At 36.8% G+C, this 21,470-nt stretch overlaps 1 protein-coding gene across 4 annotated transcripts in view; it reads right to left on the bottom strand.

Moving 5' to 3' along the window:
* Positions 1 to 21,470, bottom strand: part of ATP8B4 (ATPase phospholipid transporting 8B4 (putative)) — a 263,861-nt gene that overhangs the window by 220,370 nt on the left and 22,021 nt on the right. For all 4 annotated transcript variants that reach the window (XM_078079369.1, XM_078079372.1, XM_036101921.2 and 1 more), the window contains exon 2: positions 16,317 to 16,385. In XM_078079369.1, the coding sequence (XP_077935495.1) occupies positions 16,317 to 16,344 (28 nt within the window). In that variant the 5' untranslated portion in view covers positions 16,345 to 16,385. The remainder of the gene's footprint in view (positions 1 to 16,316; positions 16,386 to 21,470) is intronic.

Genomic DNA, 21,470 nt, shown 5'->3' with positions numbered 1-21,470 from the left:
TTGACATATGCCAGATACTGGCTCAAATACTGAATTAAAGAAGGGTTCTAAGATTTGGGTCTATGGAAGAGATATAAAAGCATTTTTAAAAATAAATGACTAAAACTCTTAGGGATAAAATTAAGGATTTTTCTTTTACTAAACCAAGTATGACAATTAGAATATTATACATTTGGAAATGCTAAATAAAGAAATGGAGAACTGGAACAAATGCATTTACAAATATGTTCTAAGTCCAATAAGTATATATGGCATACAATGTTATTCCAAGTATAATTTTATTATTCACTATAATGAGGTAGTTCAAAAATACTTATTTTTGTGTATATGTCATGGCTAATACTTAAACCTATTCTATCAGAGAATACTGATTAATATATTCATTAACCATTATTTTCTTACTCAATTCACTATTCATTTCTTTATTCCTTATTCATAGATCCTCCTGATATATTGAAATACTCTTATAACTACTATAGAGTAGTAATATTTAATGTATTCTTCTGGTAAACTTATAAAACGTTTTTAAAAATGTGTTTTTAAGCTTCCCACTATAATGGTGTAACTTGTGTCAGGATCAACCCATCTGTTGAGAACTATAAGAGCTAGATGAAATATACAAAATGTTTGAAAATACATAGAACAAAATCAGACAGAACTTGAAGGCCCAAGAACCAACAGAGAAGAGAAAGGTATTGAGGTAAACCTGATATTCTGTACATTTCCCCTTAAGGCATTTGCTAATTCCTCAGCTTCCCAGAAGACAATAATTAGAGTTCAGAACCTAGCAGGGAAGAGGAGCCTTGGTAACACTCTAGGTTTCCAGTTGACTTCTAAAGGACTGTACTCTAGGAGTAAGAACTAAAAAATTAGACTAGGCCATATAAATACTGAAACCCAGCCTCATAGTATCTCAGTCCCTGACTGGATCAAGATAATCTGTTCCTTCTCTAACTGCTTGTGACAAGAAAAGTAAATTCTCCTCAACGAAGATAACATTATCCAGATGCCCTACAATTTTTTCATATTCAAGGTCTAGGTTTTTTCATATGCAATTTGTTTAATAATAAATTACCAAGTATGGCAGGAGACAACATCAAACTATTGAAAACCAAGAGAAAAAAATAGAAAATAGAAATTGACCTACAAATTATCTAGATATTGGAACTATCAGACATGGACTTTAAAATAATTGTGATTAACATGTACAGTAGAATTGATGACAAAATTAATAATTTCACTAGAAAACCAAATTACACATAAAAGAAACAAATACAAAGTATAGAATTTAAAAATATAATAATGTAATTAAGCATTCAACATATGAGTTTAACAGCACATTAGACAAAGCAGAAGGGAATACTTGTAAACTAGTGATTAGAAAATATAAAAAACTGAACATGGAGGGAAGAAAAAAGTTGAAAATTATCAGAAAAAAGTATAAGTACATTAGAGACATGGTAAAAGGTCTGTCATATGTATAAATGGAGTCCACCAAAGAGAACTGAGAGAATAGGGAGTAGTAACAATATCTGAGGATATTCTGAGAATTTTCCAAAATTCCAAAAGAAATCAAGCTGAAAAACTCAGAATCTCTATAAATTCCAAGCTAGATAAGTACAAAAAAAACCATACCTATGCCCAGAATAATAAAAATGCTGAAAAACAAAAAGAAAATTTTTCAAACAGCCAGAAGACATATCACTTCAACAAAAGAATAACAAGAATGTCAGCTTACTTTTTAAAAGAAAAAGTGGAGGCCTGAATGTGATGGAATGGTACCTTTTTAAAGTGCCAGAAGAAAAGACTACCAACCTCGAATTCTATGCTCCGTAAAAATATTTATCCAAATATAAATGCAAAATAAGGATTTTTTTCCCCTAATAAAAAGTGACTGAACTCACTGCCATTAGTTCCACATTTTTTTAAAAAATGAAGTCTTTAGGCAGAAGGAAAATTATTCCAGACAGAATCACAGAAATGCAGAAAAATGAAAAAAAAAACTGAAATATTGTAGGTAAATCTATACAAATAATGAAAATGTTCACAATAACGCATGTTATTTGTTACTGCTGTCTTGTTAGTATTAAAATATACCAAGAATTAAGTACATGATAACAGTGGCACAGACAGTAGGTAAGGAGAGTTAAAATGCTCTAAATTCTTATGTGGCTCACCAAGTAGTAAAAGTACTAAATTAAATAGATACATTTTAATCTTAAAAATAACCACAAAAAGAATATTAAAGGAATAAGTAACAAGCTAATAGATGCTTAGAAATGGAACAGAAATATTGCTTATACAAAGGAAGGAAACAAAAAAAGAAATGTAGAATAACAAATAGTAAGATAATTGATTTAGTCATAAATATATCAGTAATTATCTTAACCATAAATGAACTAAATACCTCATTTAAAAGCCAAAGTTTGCCAAACTATATTTTTTAAAACCACAATATGCCACATCTTACATTTAAACACATTAAAGGGTTGAAAGTAAAAAGATAGAAAAAATATATAACATATAAACATTAATAAAAAGAAATCTGGTAACACTATACTAATCTCAGATAAAGTAGACTTCAATACATAACAATTCCTAGAGATAGAGCCATAGTAATAAAAGATTATTCTTCCAGAAATATATAATTCTAAGTTTGTATACATCTAATAATGTAACCTAAAAATATATAAAGCAAAAACTGACAGAACTAAAGGAGAAATAGACAAATTTAAGAATATCTTGATAAACTAAAATATGGCTGTGATGTAATTTTAATGTGTCAACTTGACTGGGCCATGAGGTATCTGGATATTCAGTCAAATGATATTCCCCATGTGTCTATGAGAGTGCTAATATGAAAAAGACCTTTAAACATCTGATAATCTTTAATGTAGGTGGCAGAATAAATATTCTGTTGTTCCAAACTACAGAACAGAGAGTAAACTTAAGGATGTGAAATTCTAGTTAATGTGTAGGAGAATTTACTGTCCAGAGGATGATCTATCTCCTAAATTACATGCTTGAACATGTTAGAGTAACCATTCAGGGAAATATTCAGCAACACTATAGGAATAGATTGTCGAGTTGGAAGAAATTCTGGACAAGATGATTTTGAAGACCCTCCTAATTTCCAGGTTTTATCATTCTATACAACCTAAAGCTATATTAATAGAATTATTAGATTAAAGAGAGTACCAACTGGAAATAAGGTATAACATTTAGGAAAGATGTCACAACGGACACCATAGATTTAGAAGTTATCTCCACAGAGATGAGTAGAAGCCAAGATAGAAGAGGAGCCCTCTGAGGAACACATTATACAGACAAAAGAGTATAGAAGACTGAACCAGGGGAAATTCCACCACTGAGGTCCAGTGAAGGAGACAGGGTCATAGCAGTCTGAGAAGCAAGAATTTCCACAAGAGTCATGAAGACCAAGAAAAAAGAGCATTCAAGAAGAGAATATACACCCCACCCCCAAATCCACAGAGAGGTGATAAAGGATGATGTTGAGCAACAACTCCTTTAGAGAGTCTCCAGTGACTGGTGGGTTTTTAATAGCAACCCAACCTAGCCTATATCCTGAGTAATAAAACACCAGATTGCTCAAAGCCTATGTAATACCTCAATTAGAGCAGCACACAATTTTTGGAAGTGTATGAGAGCCAGAAGACATCTCTTTTCTACACTTTCTATTTATAACTGTGCACAATAACTATGATGGCAAATTTTTAAGTATATAGTGTACTCTCTGTGGAGAAAAAGACTTCTATCTAAGCACAACATAAAAATCTAGAACATAAGTAGGACTAAGAATACCAATGTTGCCTCTTCCTTCCCTCCTAGTTAAAAAGCTGATGAACCAACGATTGGATAACTTATGCCCTACAGTACTTAGGATGAGCAACAAAGATAGAGTGCCTGGAATAATTCCTATCGTCTTTTGGCACAGAATTTCGTAAAGTGAAATGGAAGGGACTGGGCATTTCTCCCTCATTTCTAGTGGTACCAAATAAAATTTCCCATGTCCTATTCCCTCTAGACACCAAAAAGTTATGAAAATGTGCAGGAGAACTCATTTGAAAATACTAACCCCAGGGGTGCCTGGGTGGCTCAGTTGGTTAAGTGTCTGCCTTCGGCTCAGGTCATGATCCCAAGGTCCTGGGATCAAACCCAGCATCGGGCTCCCTGTTCAGTAGGGAGTCTGCTTCTCCCTCATCCCCGCCCCCACTCATGCTCTCTCTTGCTATCTCTCGCTCTCTCTCTCAAATAAACAAATTTTAAAAATCTTTATTAAAAAAAGAAAGAAAAATACTAACCCCCAAAGTTGTAAGCGTTTTTGTAAAACTAGCACTGTCTTAGTATGTCACTGACTGGCCAGTACTAATTATCACTTCATTCTAATGGCCTCATTTTTGGTTAAACTAAGAAAATAGAGGATTTTGAAAAAATTATATCCATTTTTTTCAAACAAATTATTATATTAGAAACCAAGTTCAAACAAAAACTAATATCTTCACAAGTATAACTGCAAAAGTACTTAAAGAACTTTTGGATTTGTTGTTGTTACATAAGGAATAAACGCAAGCAGAAATAACACTCTTTAAACACATATATTCATACATATACATGTATTTTTATATGCATTGATATGGTGTCTATAAGGGTAGGTTCCATCTTACATATCTTTTTTATCACCAATCCTCTACTGCAGGACCAACCCACTATCTGATAAGTAGTAGAAGCTCACAATGCCTGAGAAGCAGGAATATAAATTCCAACCAAAAAACTACCTCCTTTGTAAGCACAAAAGCTGCATTGCCTAGGGCCCATAATACTTTGAGGGACACAAAGATATTTAAATTTTTATTTTAAAATTAGAAGAAAAAATGAATATAATAATGGATTCATAATAATAAACCCAACCTGGATTACATTTGTCTTTATACCCACACAACTGTAAAACATACTTTTTAATATTTTATGGAGGAAGGGGCCAACAGAATGCCAATGATAGACATAACGTGACCTCCTCCACACCCCATAAACACACCGAGGGCTTCCCTGTGGAGTGATGCATACTGGCTCCACAACCTCCACATTTTGGAACCAAGAACAGCTTCAGCCAGTTTAAAGAAAACCTCTAATATCTACTTCTTTTCCTTCCCATGTTACCAAACTACGTGAAATCTCAATTAAGAATTTTACACAAGAATAATGGTCTTCATATGCCTTAAAATGATTTGTCTTGGGCCTCCCCTACAAGCTACATAGAAAGGGTGAATTACCAAGAACAGAGAACTTTGGAGAAGATGGTGCGGGAGGAGAACCATAGCTCACCTTGTCCCCAGGGATACAAACCAGGTAACACCCACATGAGTGTAAATAACCCAGAAATCACCAGAAGTCTGGCAGGACAGACTCTCCACAGCTAAATGTAGAGAAGAGGACACATCAAAGAGGATAGGAAGGGCAGAGATGTGGTCAGAACCTCAAAAGACCTATGCGACTGTTATGGAAGGGGAGGGACAACATGGGTGCAGGGATTGGAAAGAAACAGACCCTCACAACAGGCACTCTGGGCCCAGAGAATCCCCATAACATTTGGCTTTGAAAACCAGAGGGGCATAATTTCTCAAGTTCTTACAATCAGCAGGGCTTAACACCTGGAACTTCAAAAATCCACCTGTTCCACTCTGGGAAAGCCTGGAGAGAGGGCAATAGGGAACTGAGTCCCTACCCTAAAAGAGACAGCACAATAAATATCCCCAAGGACATACAGCATAGAAGAAGCAGTTTGAAAAACACCTGGAGTTTACAGGAGGGTGACTTGTTTACTGATTCCAGAGAATGTAATGGAGAAGCAGTAGTCCTTGGGAGACTTCTCAAGGAAGAGAGGAGCTGATGGACACCATTTCCCTCCCTCTCCCCTCAGCCTAGACACAGGGATCCCTACAGGAACCAGCACAGCACCAACACTTGCTATCTAGCTTGCTAACAGCTATGCCCTGCCACTGCATTCTCCAGGGGCATGTCCCTCCAGCGAGGCCTCACCTCCAGGTTCCCTCTCAAACCAGACCCAGGCACAACCTTTGCTAATACCAGCGCCCCACCCCCAGTGCTTCTGTGGATCCATCCCCTCCAATGCGCCATTGGCCAGAACCCACCCAAAGTGGTGTCACAAACCTGGCAGTGTGCAAGCAGCCCCAATAGGGGCTGGCAGCACTCCAAAGTAATTCCTGCCCTCAGGGAGAGGGGAAGATAACCACACACACCCTTTCAACAATGGCCCAGGATGGGCTGGGGACAGACATGTGGTCTGACTACAGGCCCCACCCACAAACTTTTTGAGGGGACAACACAGGGAAAGTGCCCTGCAGTTTGATACTATTCCATTTCTGGCAAATGCCTAGTCAACCTAAGCCCAATGCAGCCCCAGACTGGCTCACTAACAACACAGGAACCAAACCCTACCCACAACAAGCAAAGAGGGCCATTGCAGATGACTGGACTGAAGGCAAATGTGGCTCAGCCACAACACCATGGTGCACACAATACACATAGGAAATATCTCTGAAACACCAGGTGAAGAAGGGACATTGCACTGGAGAGCACTAAAGGACTTCTTCATAATGCCACTACTTTCAAGAGCAGAAGATCTTGCTAATCTTCCTAACACATAGAAACAGACACAGAGAGTTACATAAAATGAGGAGACAGGGGAATATGCCTCAAATGAAACAGGGCAAAATCACAGCAAGAGACCTAAACAAAATGGAAATAAGTAATATGCCTGATAGAGAATTTAAGGTAATGGTGATAAAGATACTCCCATGACCTGAGAAAAGAATGGAGGACTTCTATTAGACCCTCAACAAAAAGAAAAAGAACTTTAAAAAGAACCAATCAGAGATGAAAAACTCAATAACTAAAATTAAAAATATACTAGATGGAACAAAAAATTACACTATATGGAATAAATGGTAGACTAGAAAAAGAACAGATCATCTACCTAGAGGTCAGAGTAATGGAAAACAATCAAGCTGAACAAGAGAGAGAAATAATAATTTTTAAAAAATGAAAATAGACGTAGGGAACTCAGTCTCCATCAACCATAACAACATTCGCACTATGGGGACCCCAGAAGGAGAAGAGAGAGAGAAAAGGGGGCAGAAAATTAATTTGAAGAAATAATACCTGAAAACTTCCCAAATCTGGGAAGGAAACAAATCCACCTGCATAGAGAGCCCCCAACAAAATCAACCCAAGGAGGCCCACACCAAGACACATAGTCATTAAAATGGCAAAAAGTAGTGACAAAGAAAAAACCTGAAAAGCAACAAGAGAAAAGAAAACAGTTACATACAAAGGAAACGCCATAAGGCTATCAGCTGATTTTTTGGCAGACACTTTGTAGGACAAAAGGGAGTGGCATGATATATTCAAAGTGATGAAAGAAAAAAAAAAAAAAACTGCAGCTAAGAATTCTATCCAGCAAGACTATTATTCAGAATAGAAGGAGAGAGAAAGAATTTCTCAGACAGGGATGCCTGGGTGGTTCAGTTGGTTAAGCGTCTGCCTTTGGCTCAGGTCATGATCCCAGGGTCTTGGGATTGAGTCCCACATCAGACTCCTTGATCCACAGGGATCCTGCTTCTCCCTCTGCCTGCCACTCCCCCTGCTTGTGCATACGCGTGCTCTCTCTCTCTCTGACAAATAAATAAAAAATAAAAAGAGTTTCTCAAGCAAAAACTAAAGAAATTTATACCACTAAATCAGCCCTACAAGAAATGTTAAAGGGCACTCACTGAGTAGAAAGGAAAAACCACAAGTATGAGTAAAAGTAGGAAACACAAAAGAAATAAAAATAGGTATATTTTTTAAAATTAGTCAAGAGATAACAAAATGAAGATATAAAGTATGACACCATATACCTGAAACGTGGGGGGTTGGGGAGAAGACTAAAGAATGGGTCCAAACTTAAGCAACCATCAACTTATTACAGACCACTATAGGCATAAGATGTCATATATAACCTAACAGTAACCACAAAAAACTGATAATATATATGCAAAAAATAAGAGAAAGGAATCCCAAGTATATTATTAAAGAAAGCCAGCAAACTGTGAGAGAAGAGAGCAAGAGAAGAGAGAAGAATTACAAAAATCACCATAAAACCAACAAAATGGCAATAAGTACATACATATCAATATTTACTTTGAATGTAAATAGAATAAATGTTCCAATCAAAAGACACAGCATGACAGAATGGATAAAAAAGCAAGACCCATATATATGCCACCTACGAGAAACTCATTTCAGACCTAAAGACACATGCAGATTGAAAGTGAAGGGATGGAAAAGAATTTACCATGCAAATGGAAGTAAAAATAAGGCTGAGGTAGCAAAACTTATATCTGACAATATAGACTTTAAAACAGACTGTAAAAGAGACAAAGAAGGACACTATACAATCATAAATGGAACAATCCAACAAGGTATAAAATTGTAAATACTTATGCACCCAACATGGGAGCACCCAAATACATAAAGCCGCTAATAACAAACAAAGGAGTGAATACACAGTAATACAATACTAGGGAACTTTAACATCCCACTTACATCAGTGGACAGATCATCGAAGCAGAAAATCAACAAGGAAGCAGTGGCTTTGAATGACACATTGGACCACATGGATATAACAGATCTATTCAGAACATTACATTCTAAAACAGCAGAATACACATTCTTGTCAAGTGCACATAGAACATTCTCCAGGATAGATCACACATTGGACCACAAATCAAGCCTCAACAAATTCAAAATGACTGCAGTCATACTATGCATCTTTTCCAACCACAACACTACGAAACTAGAACTCAACCAGACGAAAAAATCTAGAAAGAGAACAAATATATGGAGGCTAAATAACAAGCTACTAAACAATGAATGGGTCAACCAAGAAATCAAAGAGGAGCTCGGAAAAATACATGGAGACAAATGAAAATGAAAACACAACAGTTCAGGGGTGACTGGGTGGCTCAGTCGGTTAAGCATCTGCCTTTGGCTCAGGTCATGATCTCAGGGTCCCAGGATCAAATCCCACATCGGGCTTCCTGCTCATCAGGGAGTCTGCTTCTCCCTCTCCCTCTGTCTCTGCCCCTCTTCCCCACTCATGCATGCTCTCTATTTATTTAATTTATTTGAGAGAGAGAATCTTAAACACACACACACACACACACACACACACACAAAGGTCCAATATCTCTGGGATGCAGCAAAAGCTGTTCTAAGAGGGAAGTTTATAGCAATACAGGTCTGCTTTAAGAAGAAAAATCTCAAAAAAACCTAACCTTACTCCTAAAGCAGCTAGAAGTAGAAGGAAGGAAGTAGAAGGAAGGACATAATAAAGATTAAAGAATAAAATAGAAACCAAAAAAAAAAAAAAAATAGAACAGATCAATGAAACCAAGAGTTGGTTCTTTAAAAAGATCAACAAAATTTGTAAACCTTTAGCCAAATACATCAAAAAAAAAAAAAAAAGGCTCAAACAAAATCAGAAATGAAAGAGGAGAAATAACAACCAACAACACAGAAATACAAAGGATTATAAGTGAATATTACAAATAATTACAGTCCAACATATTGCACAACTTAGAAGAAATGGATACATTCCTAGAAATGTGTAATGTCCCAAAACTGAAGCAGGAAGAAACAGAAAAGTTGAACAGAACAATTACCAACAAGGAAATTGAATCCATAATCAAAAAAATCCCAACAAACAAAAGTCCAGGACCAGAGGGCTTCACAGATGAAGTCTACCAAACATTTAATTTTTTTTAAGATTTATTTATTTATTTGAGAGAGAGAGAACGCACAAGCATGGGGAGGGGCAGAGAGAGAGGGAGAGAAACAGACTCCTGCTGAGTGCGGAGCTTGATCCCACAACCCTGAGACCATGACCCAAGCCAAAATCAAGAGTCAGACGCTCAACTAAGTCACCAAGGTGCTCCTACCAAACATTTAAAGAGAAGTTAGTACCTATTATTCTCACACTATTCCATAAAATAGAAGAGGAAAGAAAGCTTCCAAATTCATTCTATGAGGCCAGCATTACTCTGATACCAAAACCAGATAAAGACACTACAAAAAAAGAGAGAGAGAGAGAGAGAACTACAGGCCAATATCTCTGATGAACACGGATGCAAAAATCCTCAACAAAATATAGCAAACCAAATCTAACAATACATTAAAAAAATCATTCACCATGATCAAGTGGGACTTATTCCCAGGATGCAAGGGTGATTCAATATTTGCAAATCAATCAACATAATACATCACATCAATAAAAGAAATAAAAACCATATGATCATTTCAATAGATGCAGAAAAAGCATTTGACAAAGTACAACACCCACTCATGATAAAAACTTTCAAGTAGATTTAGAGGAAACATACCTCAACATAATAAAGGCCATCTATGAAAAAGCCACAGCTAACATTCATCCTTAATGGGGAAAAACTGAGAGCTTTTGCTTGCTCCTGATCTATAGTCATGAACTATAAAATGTTCATGACAAAAACTGTAGACAACACAAACAAATGAAAAGATATTCTATGTTCATGTATTGGAAGAACAAATATTATTAAAATGTCCTACAAATTTAATGCAATCCCTATCAAAACGCCAAGATCAGGAACAAGACAAGGATGTCCATTCTTACCACTTTTATCCAACATAGTACTGCAAGTCCTAGCCACAGCAGTCAGACAACATAAAGAAATAAAAGTCATCCAAATTGGTAAGGAAGAAGTAAAACTTTCACTATTTGCAGATGACATGATACTATATGTAGAAAACCCTAAACACTCCACCAAAAAACTACTAGAGACGGAGCACCTGGGTGGGTTAGTGGGTTGAGCATCCAACTCTTGATTTCAGCTTGGGTCATGGTCTCGGGGTTGTGGGATTGAGCTCTGATTCGGGCTCCACACTCAGTCAGTTAAGCGGCTGCCTTTGGCTCAGGTCATGATCCCAGGGTCCTGGGATTGAGCCCCACATCTGGCTCCCTGCTCAGCAGGGAGTCTGCTTCTCCCTCTGCCCACCCCCTTCACCAATTCTCATGCTCACTCGCACTCTCTCTGTCTCAAATAAATAAAATCTTAAAAAAAAAAAAAAAGCTACTAAAACTGATAAATGAATTCAGTAAAGTCACAGGATACAAAATCAATATACAGAAATCCATTACATTTCATTCCACTAATAATAAAGTAGCAGAAAGAGAAATTAAGAAACAGTCCCATTTATAATTGCACCAAAAATAATAAAATACCTAGGAATAAACTTAACCAAGGAGGTGAAAGACCTGTACTCTGAAAACTATAAAATGTTCATGACAAAAATTGTAGACAGCACAAATGAAAAGATAATCTATGTTCATGTATTGGTAGAACAAATATTGTTAAAATGTCCTACAAATTTAATGCAATCCCTATCAAAATGCCAAGAACATTTTCCACAGAACTAGAATAATCTTAAAATTTGTATTGAAAGACCCTGAGTATTGCATGGAGCACTAGGTGTTATACGCAAACAATGAATCATGGAACACTACATCAAAAACTAATGATGTACTGTACGGTGACTAACATAACATAATAAAAAAAAGTTATAAAAAAAAGAAAGACCCTGAGTAGCCAAAGCAATCTTGAAAAAGAAGAACAAAACTGGAGGTATCACAACCCCAGGATTCAAGATATACCACAAAGCTATAAAAATCAAAACAGTTTGGTACTGGCACAAAAAATAGACACATAGATCAATGGAACAGAATAGAAAACCCAGAAATAAACCCACAATTATAGGGTCAATTAGTCTTTGACAAAGCAGGAAAGAATATGCAATGGGAAAAAGTCTCTTCAACAAGTCGTGCTGGGAAAACTGGACAGCTACAGGCAAAAGAATGAAATTGGACCATTTTCTCACACCATACACAAAAATAAACTCAGAATGGACCAAGAACCTAATTGTAAGACCTGAAACCATAAAAATCCTAGAAGAGAGCACAGGCAGTAATTTCTTACATATTAGCTGTAGTAATATTTTTCTAGCTATGTCTCCTGAGGCAAGGGAAATGAAAGCAAAAATAAACTATTGGGACTACATCAAAATAAAAGGCTTCTGCAAACGAAACAATCAACAAAACTAAAAAGACAGCCTACTGAATGGGAGAAGATATTTGCAAATGAAATATCCAATAAAGGGTTAGTATCCAAAATATATAAAGAACTTATATAACTCAATGCCAAAAAAACAAATAATCCAATTTAAAAATGGGCAGAAGACATGAACAGACATTTCTCCAAGGGAAGACATACAGAGGGTCAAAAGACACACGGAAAGATAATCATCACTCATCATCAGGGAAATTCAAATCAAAACCACAATGAGCTGTCACCTTACACCCGTCATAATGGCTAAAATCAAAAACACAAGAAACAACTATTGTTGGTGAGGATGTAGAGAAAAAGGAACCTTCGTGTACAGTTGGTAGGAATGTAAACTGGTGCAGCCACTGAAGAAAACAATATGGAGGTTCTTCAAAAAATTAAAAATAGGATTATCATATGATCCACTAATTCCACTACTGGGTATTTAACTAAAGAACACAAAAACACTAATTTGAAGGGGTACACGCAACCCCTGTTTATTGCAGCATTATTACATTGCTAAACTGTGGAAGCAGCACAGTGTCCTTTGGTAGATGACTAGATAAAGAAGTGGTATATATATAGTGTGTATGTGTGTGTGTATATGTGTATATGTATGTATACATACACACACACACACACACACTAGAGTATTATTCAGCCATAAAAAAGAGTGAAATCCTGCCATTTGCAGTGACACAGACAGAGCCAGAAAGTATAACGCTAAGTAAAATAAATCAGAAAAAGACAAATACATGATGATTTCACTCATATGTGGAAATTAAGAAACAAAATCAAATGAACAAAGAAAAAAGGAGACAAACCAAAAACAGACTCTTAACTATAGAGAACAAACTGATGGTTACCAGAGGGCAGGGGTGGGTGATGGGTGAAACAGATGAAGGAAATTAAGAGAACACTTATGATGAACACTGAGTAATGTATAGAATTGTTGAGTCACTATATTGTACACCCGAAACTAAAATAACACTGTATGTTAACTATACTGGAATTAAAATTTTAAAAAAACAAACAGAAAATAGACTAATAATGTTTGAAATATCTGAGTCAATTAGCTGCAATTTTTTACATCTTGAAGAATATGAGACATATGAATATGGTGACAATAAATAATAAAGCATATATGAGAGAAACATTATTCCCCCACAACACCACATTCGGCTTGTTGTATTTTCATATATATATCATCTATGGCCCAAGCTTCCTGATGATGTTGTGGAAGTTTATATAACTGTAAGTACACTTTTGTTGCAGATATTCAATATCTCATTGAGGTAAAATATCATTTCTTCACGATTTTGCCCCCTGACAACCCCAGGCTGATTAGAAGTTCTCCAGTCTGTGGTCCTCTGGCAAATATACCACTGTAGTAATGTCTAGCAAACTATTTTTAAGTTATAATTGCTACTGTAAACTTAACAACTGTGTGAGGACACATGCATTTTATTGAACTGTAAAAATCTATTTGAAGTCAAGAAAGTTTGGCACTTCCTAGCATATCATAGGGGCTCAAAATGTTGGTTGACTGACTGCATAGCATATGAACAGGTTATAATAGCTCTCCAGTCTATGACGAAATCTGTAGGAACTGATGTAACCCAAAGATGTATCATTCCCAATCATGATGATGCTAATGATGGTATCAGTTTTCTCTGAGAATCTGTGCCAAAGCAGATATAGACCCAGATATGTGGCCAAAACATTTAGCCTCATTACACAGCAATGACTAGTGGTCTGTAAAATAAAATTCTGTGTAAGGAAGATCAGAAAGTTGCATTCCTCATAAAAACACTGTCAATTGATTTATTGCCCATTAAAAATCAAATATTTTTATTCGATTTTTGTGCCAAATCTATTTAGCAGTTGGACTGGACTTTTCCAAAATTCTATATAATGAAAAACTGTTCTAAATATAAAAGAAAATAAAGGGATTAAAAGCCAAACACAATGTCTAAACATCTATTAGATAACTGTACCAAAAAAAAAAAAAAACCCAGCTCTGAGAGATAAGATGTTTTAGGGACAGATGGAGAAATTGAAAAATGGAATCTATGTTATTTATCAATGTTTTATTTCTAGGGTATAGTGATAATATTGTGGTAATATAGGAGACTATCCCTGTTCTTAGAAGATTCTTCCAGGGATGTAAAGATGATTCAATATCCATGAATCAACCAGTGTTAACACACCACATTAACAAAATGAAAGATAAAAATCATATGATCATATCAACAAATGCAGAAAAAGCATTCAACAAAATTTAACATTCATAAAAACTTCAGCAAAGTAGATATAAAGGGCACATATCTCAACATAATAAAGGCTATGTATAACACACCCATAGCTAACATCATCCTCAGTGGTGAAAAGCTGAAAATGTTTCCTCTAAGATCAGGACAAAGACAAGGATGTCCACTCTTGCCACTTATATTTAACATAGTACTGGAAGTCCTAGCCGCAGCAAATAAGGACAAGAAATTAAAGCCACCCAAATTGGTAAAGAAGTAAAATTGTCACTATTTGCAGATGACAATGAACAACTGGGACTACACCAAACTAAAAGGCTTTTGCCCAGTGAAGAAAACCATCAACAAAATGAAAAGACAGGGTTGTCTGGGTGGTGCAGTCAATTACACATCTGACTCTTGGTTTTGGCTCAGGTCGTGATCTCAGGGTCATGAGATCAAGCCCTGAATTGGCTCCACACTCAGTGTAGAGTCTGCTAAAGTTTCTCTCTCCCTCTCCCCCTCACCCCTGCTCACTCTAAAATAAATTTTAAAACCTTAAAAAAAAAAAAAAAAAAAAGACAACCTACTGAATGGGAGAAGATATTTGTAAATGATATATCTGGTAAGGGGTTAATATAAAGAATTCATACAACTCAAGATTTTAAAAATCGGATTAAAAATGGGCAAAGGACCTGAAGAGACATTGTTCCAAAGAAGACATACAGATGGCCAACAGACACATGACAAGATGCTCAACATCACCCAGCATCAGGGAAATGCAAATCAAAACCACAGTGAGATATCACCTCACAACTGTCAGAATAGAATCAAAAAGACAAGAAATAAGAAGTGTTGGTGAAGATATGAAGAAAAGGGAACTCTCATGCACTGTTTGTGGGAAAGTAAATTGGTACAACCACTATGAAAAACAGTATAGAGGTTTCCCAAAAGATTAAAAATAAAAATACCATACAACCCAGCAATTCCACCTCTGGTTATTTACCCCAAGAAAACAAAAACCCTAATTCAAAAAGATAGATGCACTCCTATGTTTATTGCACTATTATTCATAATAGCCAAGGTGGAAGCAACCTAAGTGTCCACCAATATATGAATGGATAAAGATATGCTACACAAACACACACACACACAGGAATACTATTGAGCCATTAGAAAGAATGAAATCTTGTCATTTGTGACAACATGAGTGGACCTAGAGGGTAATAAGTTTAGTGAAATAAGTCAGACAGAGAAAGACAAATACCATATGATTTTACTTATATGTGGAATATAAAAAACAAATGAATAAACAAAGCAAAATAGAAACAGACTCATAAATACAGAGAACAAACTGGTGGTTGCCAGACAGAAGTGGGGGGTGAGGAGATGAGCAAAATAGGTGAAGAGGATTAAAAAGTACAAACTTCCAGTTATAAAAGATGTAACAAGAATATAAAGTATTGCATAGAGAATACAAGTAATAATAACTCTGCATGATGACAGATGGTAATTATACCTGTGATGAGCATTTCATAACATATATAAATATCAAATCACTATGTTATACAACTGAAACTAATATAATATTGTATTTCAACTATACTTCAATTAAAAATAATTTTTTAAAGGGCACAAGGAAACTTTCTGGGGTGGTAGAAATTTTTGTATCATTTTGGGATGGTAATTAGACAGGTGTATACAACTGTCAAAACTCATCAAACTGAACACTTAAGATTGATGTGGTTTTTTGTATATAAATTACACCTCCACAAAATAAAATGAAGTGAAATTTTAAAAAGTAAAATAAGAATTATGTCATCTTCACTTTATATCATCTGAAGAGCTCAGCACTTACCAAGTGATTTCTTTTTACTGCAGAACATTATCGTAGCTGATTATGTTTCACCAGGTTTCAACAGTTGGCCTACATAGAAAACAAGAAAAGTACACATCAGTATTTTTAAAATGCTCACAAACCATAAATTTCCACCTTTTAACTTTCTTCCTAGTCAAATCTAGATGACTAGGAATCATTGGCACAATAATGAATAACAGATTCCATTTATCAGGTTTAAATCTAACTAGATAAAAATAATTCTACACAGGCGGTGGTTGCTTGGCCAGAGTTTGAGGCGTGCAACGATGGGGCTTTCGTGATGAAGGCTCCAGGTTCCTGTGACTGCATAGGAGTCTTTTGGATTATCCTGTTTATCTTTCCCAGTGCCCAAGGAGATTGAAGAAAAGAACAGCAGAAACTGTCTGAACAGAAAAGCGACCACTTTCTGGAAGGTAGGACGTGCAGAGAAGTGAATCCAAGGCGATACTTGCGAGGATAGACGGCGGGGGAGGGGGCCTCCGTTGGCCACTTCTGGCAAGTGATAGAGCAGCAGAGCACAAAATCGGAACATTTAGAAGTCGGCTCCGCTGAGGGACGTCGCTCCAGTGGCTAAGCGGGGGGGTGGAACCCTCGTGGGACAGTGTGGACTCAGGACCCTCGGGGTCACAGGAAGACAGAGGGTGCCTGAGTGCAGCAGAGCTCCCAGGTATCGGAGCAGGGAAGCCGGCTGCAGAGACAGAGCCGAGGAGTGGGCTCTCAGCTCGGGGTTGCCATAAACCGTGATCTGCGGCACAGTCGGGCCACTGCTCCTCCAGCAGGGACCCAACAAGCGGCAGATCCGGGGAGACTCACCTTCTTCCCCCGGGAGGAGTGCTGCGGGAGCGCACGGCAGGGATCTGCTGGGTTTGGAGACTCCACATGGAGTCAGGTGCCAGAGATAGAAACGCGCGGTCATGGGCTGGGCGAGCACAGAAGTCGGCCAGAGACCGGGGAGACAGAAGTGATAGACTGCTTTTCTCTGGGGGCGCACTGAGGAGCGGGGCCCCGAGTTCTTGGCTCCTCCAGGGTAGAGATTGGGAGGCCACCATTTTCACTCTCGGCCTCCAAAGCTGTACGGAAAGCTGGCAGGGAACAAAAGCTCCCGAGAGCAAACCCGAGCAGATTACTTAGCCTGAATCAGCAAGGGTGGGGAAATTCCGCCTCCGGCAAAGACATTTGGGAACCACGCAACAGGCTCCTCCCCCAGAAGATCAGCAAGAACAGCCAGCCAAGACCAAGTTTACCCATCAATGAGAACGGCAGAACTCCAGCGCTAGGGGAATACTGCACATAGAATTCATGGATTTTTTCCAATGATTCATTAGTCTTTCAAATTTAATTTTTTTTTTAAACTGCCTTTTTTTCTTTTTCTTTTTCCCTTTTTCAACCAACATCTTATCAATCCCTTTTTAAAAATTCTTTTTTTTCTTCATTTTTAGAGTCATATTCTATCCCTTCATAGTAGTTACCCTTATTTTTGGTGTATATATATACATATACATATATATATATATATATATATATATATATATATATATATATATATATATATATATCTGTGTGTGTGTGTATATATATATATGTATGTTGTTCTCTGTTTAAAATTAAAGATATGTTGATTTTGACTTGGGTAATGTATTTTGACATGTTAGAAGAAACTGAGATAACATATCTTCTAACATATCAAAATATACCCTAAATCTCTAGTGTATGGCTTTGCTCTAGTCTCCTGCCTGATCACATTCTCTCCCTTTTTTTTTTTAAATCCTCTTCTTTCTTTTTTCAACCAACTTCTTATCTTATCAATTCCTTTTATAAAATCTTTTATAATTTTCACCTTTACATCATATGCCATCCCTTCATCGTATTAACCCTTACTTTTGTACATATCTGTTTTTCTTTCTTTAAAATTTTGGGAAGCACTTTCTTCTAACAGACCAAAATATGCCCAAAATCTAGTGTGTGGCACTGATCTATGCACCAGCCTGATCATATTTGATCATATTCTGGTTTTTTTGTTTGTTTGTTTGTTTGTTTTTATCTTTATCTTCTTTTTTTTTTTTTCTTTTTTCTTTCTTTCCCTTTCTTTTCCCCCAGTTTCAGGTCTCTTCTGATTTGTTTAGTGTATACTTTTCTGGGGTCGTTGTCACCCTGTTAGCATTTTGCTCTCTCATTCATCTATTCTCCTCTGGACAAAATGACAAGACAGAAAAAATCACCTCAACAAAAAGAACAGAGGCAGTACCGACTGCCAGGGACCTAATCAATACAGACATTAGTAAGATGTCAGAACTAGAGTTCAGAATGACGATTATAAAGATACTAGCTGGGCTTGAAAAAAGCATGGAAGATATTAGAGAAACGCTTTATGGAAAAAATAAAAGAACTAAAATCTAACCAAGTTGAAATCAAAAAGGCTATTAATGAGGTGCAATCAAAAATGGAGGCTCTAACTGCTAGGATAAATGAGGCAGAAGAGAGAATCAGTGAGATAGAAGACCAAATGATGGAAAATAAAGAAGCTGAGAAAAAAGAGAAATAAACAACTACTGGATCACGAGGGCAGAATTCGAGAGATTAGTGATACCATAAGACAAAACAGTATTAGACTAATTGGGATCCCAGAAGAAGAAGAAAGAGAGAGAGGGGCAGAAGGTATATTGGAGCAAATTATAACAGAGAACTTCCCTAATTTGGGGAAGGAAACAGGCATCAAAATCCAGGAGGCACAGAGAACCCCTCTCAAAATCAATAAAAATAGGTCAACACCCCAACATCTAATAGTAAAACTTACGAGTCTCAGAGACAAAGAGAAAACCCTGAGAGCAGCTTGGGAGAAGAGATCTGTAACCTACAATGGTAGAAACAATAGATTGGCAACAGACCTATCCACAGAGACCTGGCAGGCCAGAAAGGACTGGCAGGATATATTCAGAGCACTAAATGAGAAAAATATGCAGCCAAGAATACTATATCCAGCAAGGCTGTCATTGAAAATAGAAGGAGAGATAAAAAGCTTCCAGGACAAACAAAAACTAAAGGAATTTGCAGACACGAAACCAGCGCTACAAGAAATCTTGAAAGGGGTCCTCTAAGCAAAGAGAGAGCATAAAAGCAACATAGACCAGAAAGGAACACAGACAATATACAGTAACAGTCACCTTACAGGCAATACAATGGCACTAAATTCATACCTTTCAGTAGTTACCCTGAATGTAAATGGGCTAAATGCCCCAATCAAAAGACACAGCATATCAGATTGGATAAAAAAAACAAGACCCATCGATAGGCTGTCTGCAAGAGACTCATTTTAGACCCAAAGACACCCCCAGATTGAAAGTGAGGGGGTGGAAAACCATTTACCGTGCTAATGGACACCAAAAGAAAGCTGGGGTGGCCATCCTTATATCAGACAAATTAGATTTTAAACCAAAGACTATAATAAGAGATGAGAAAGGACACTATACCATACTTAAAGGGTCTATCCAACAAGAAGATCTAACAATTGTAAATATCTATGCCCCTAACATGGAAGCAGCCAATTATATAAGCCAATTAATAACAAAAGCAAAGAAACACATCGACAACAATACAATAATAGTGGGGGACTTTAACACCTCCCTCACTGAAATGGACAGATCATCTAAGCAAAAGATCAACAAGGAAATAAAGACGTTATTTTTTTTTTTAAAGATTTATTTATTTATTTGACAGAGAGAGAGAGAGATAGCGAGATCAGGAACACAACCAGGGGTAGTGGGAGAGGGAGAAGCAGGCTTCCTGCAGAGCAGGGAACCCAATGTGGGACTCGATCCCAGGACCCTGAGATCACGACCTGAACTGAAGGCAGACACTTAATGACTGAGCCACCCAGGCACCCCAGAAATAAAGACTTTAAATGACACACTGGACCAAATGGACCTCACAGATATATTCAGAACATTCCATCCCAAAGCAACAGAATACACATTCTTCTCTACTGCCCATGGAACATTCTCCAGTATAGGTCACATCCTAGGTCACAAATCAGGTCTCAACTGGTACCAAGAGATTGGGATCATTCCCTGCCTATTTTCAGACCACAATGCTTTGAAACTAGAACTCAATCACAAGAGGAAAGTCAGAAAGAACTCAAATACATGGAGGCTAAAGAGCATCCTACTAAAGAATGAATGGGTCAACCAGGAAATTAAAGAAGAATTAAAAAAAATTCATGAAAACAAATGAAAATGAAAACAAAACTGTTCAAAATCTTTGGGATGCAGCAAGGCAGTCCTAAGAGGAAAGTATATAGCAATACAAGCCTTTCTCAAGAAACAAGAAAGGTCTCAAATACACAATCTAACCCTACACCTAAAGGAGCCGGAGAAAGAACAGCAAATAAAACCTAAACCCAGCAGGAGAAGGAAATAATAAAGATCAGAGCAGAAATCAATGAAATAGGAACCAAAAGAACAGAACAGATCAACGAAACTAGGAGCTGGTTCTTTGAAAGAATTAACAAGATTGATAAACCCCTGGCCAGACTTATCAAAAAGAAAAGAGAAAGGACCCAAATAAATAAAATTGTGAATGAAAGAGGAGAGATCACAACCAACACCAAAGAAATACAAACAATTATAAGAACATATTATGAGCAACTCTATGCCAGCAAATTAGATAATCTGGAAGAAATGGAGGTATTCCTAGAGATGTATAAACTACCAAAACTGAACCAGGAAGAAATAGAAAACCTGAACAGACCTATAACCACTAAGGAAATTGAAGCAGTCATCAAAAATCTCCCAAAAAACAAAAGCCCAGGGCCAGATGGCTTCCCAGGGGAATTCTACCAAACATTTAAAGAAGAATTAATACCTATTCTTCTGAAACTGTTCCAAAAAATAGAAGTGGAAGGAAAACTTCCAAACTTGTTTTATGAGGCCACCATTACCTTGATCCCTAACCAGACAAAGACCCCATCAAAAAGGAGAATTACAGACCAATATCCTTGATGAACATGGATGCAAAAATTCTCACCAAAATACTAGACAATAGGATCCAAGAGTACATTAAAAAGATTATTCACCACGACCAAGTGGGATTTATCCCTGGGCTGCAAGTTTGGTTCAACATCCACAAATCAATCAATGT

This window comes from Halichoerus grypus, chromosome 8 (assembly GCF_964656455.1).
Source record: "Halichoerus grypus chromosome 8, mHalGry1.hap1.1, whole genome shotgun sequence".
Classification (NCBI taxonomy): domain Eukaryota; kingdom Metazoa; phylum Chordata; class Mammalia; order Carnivora; family Phocidae; genus Halichoerus; species Halichoerus grypus.
This window is presented reverse-complemented; position numbering and strand designations above follow the sequence as displayed.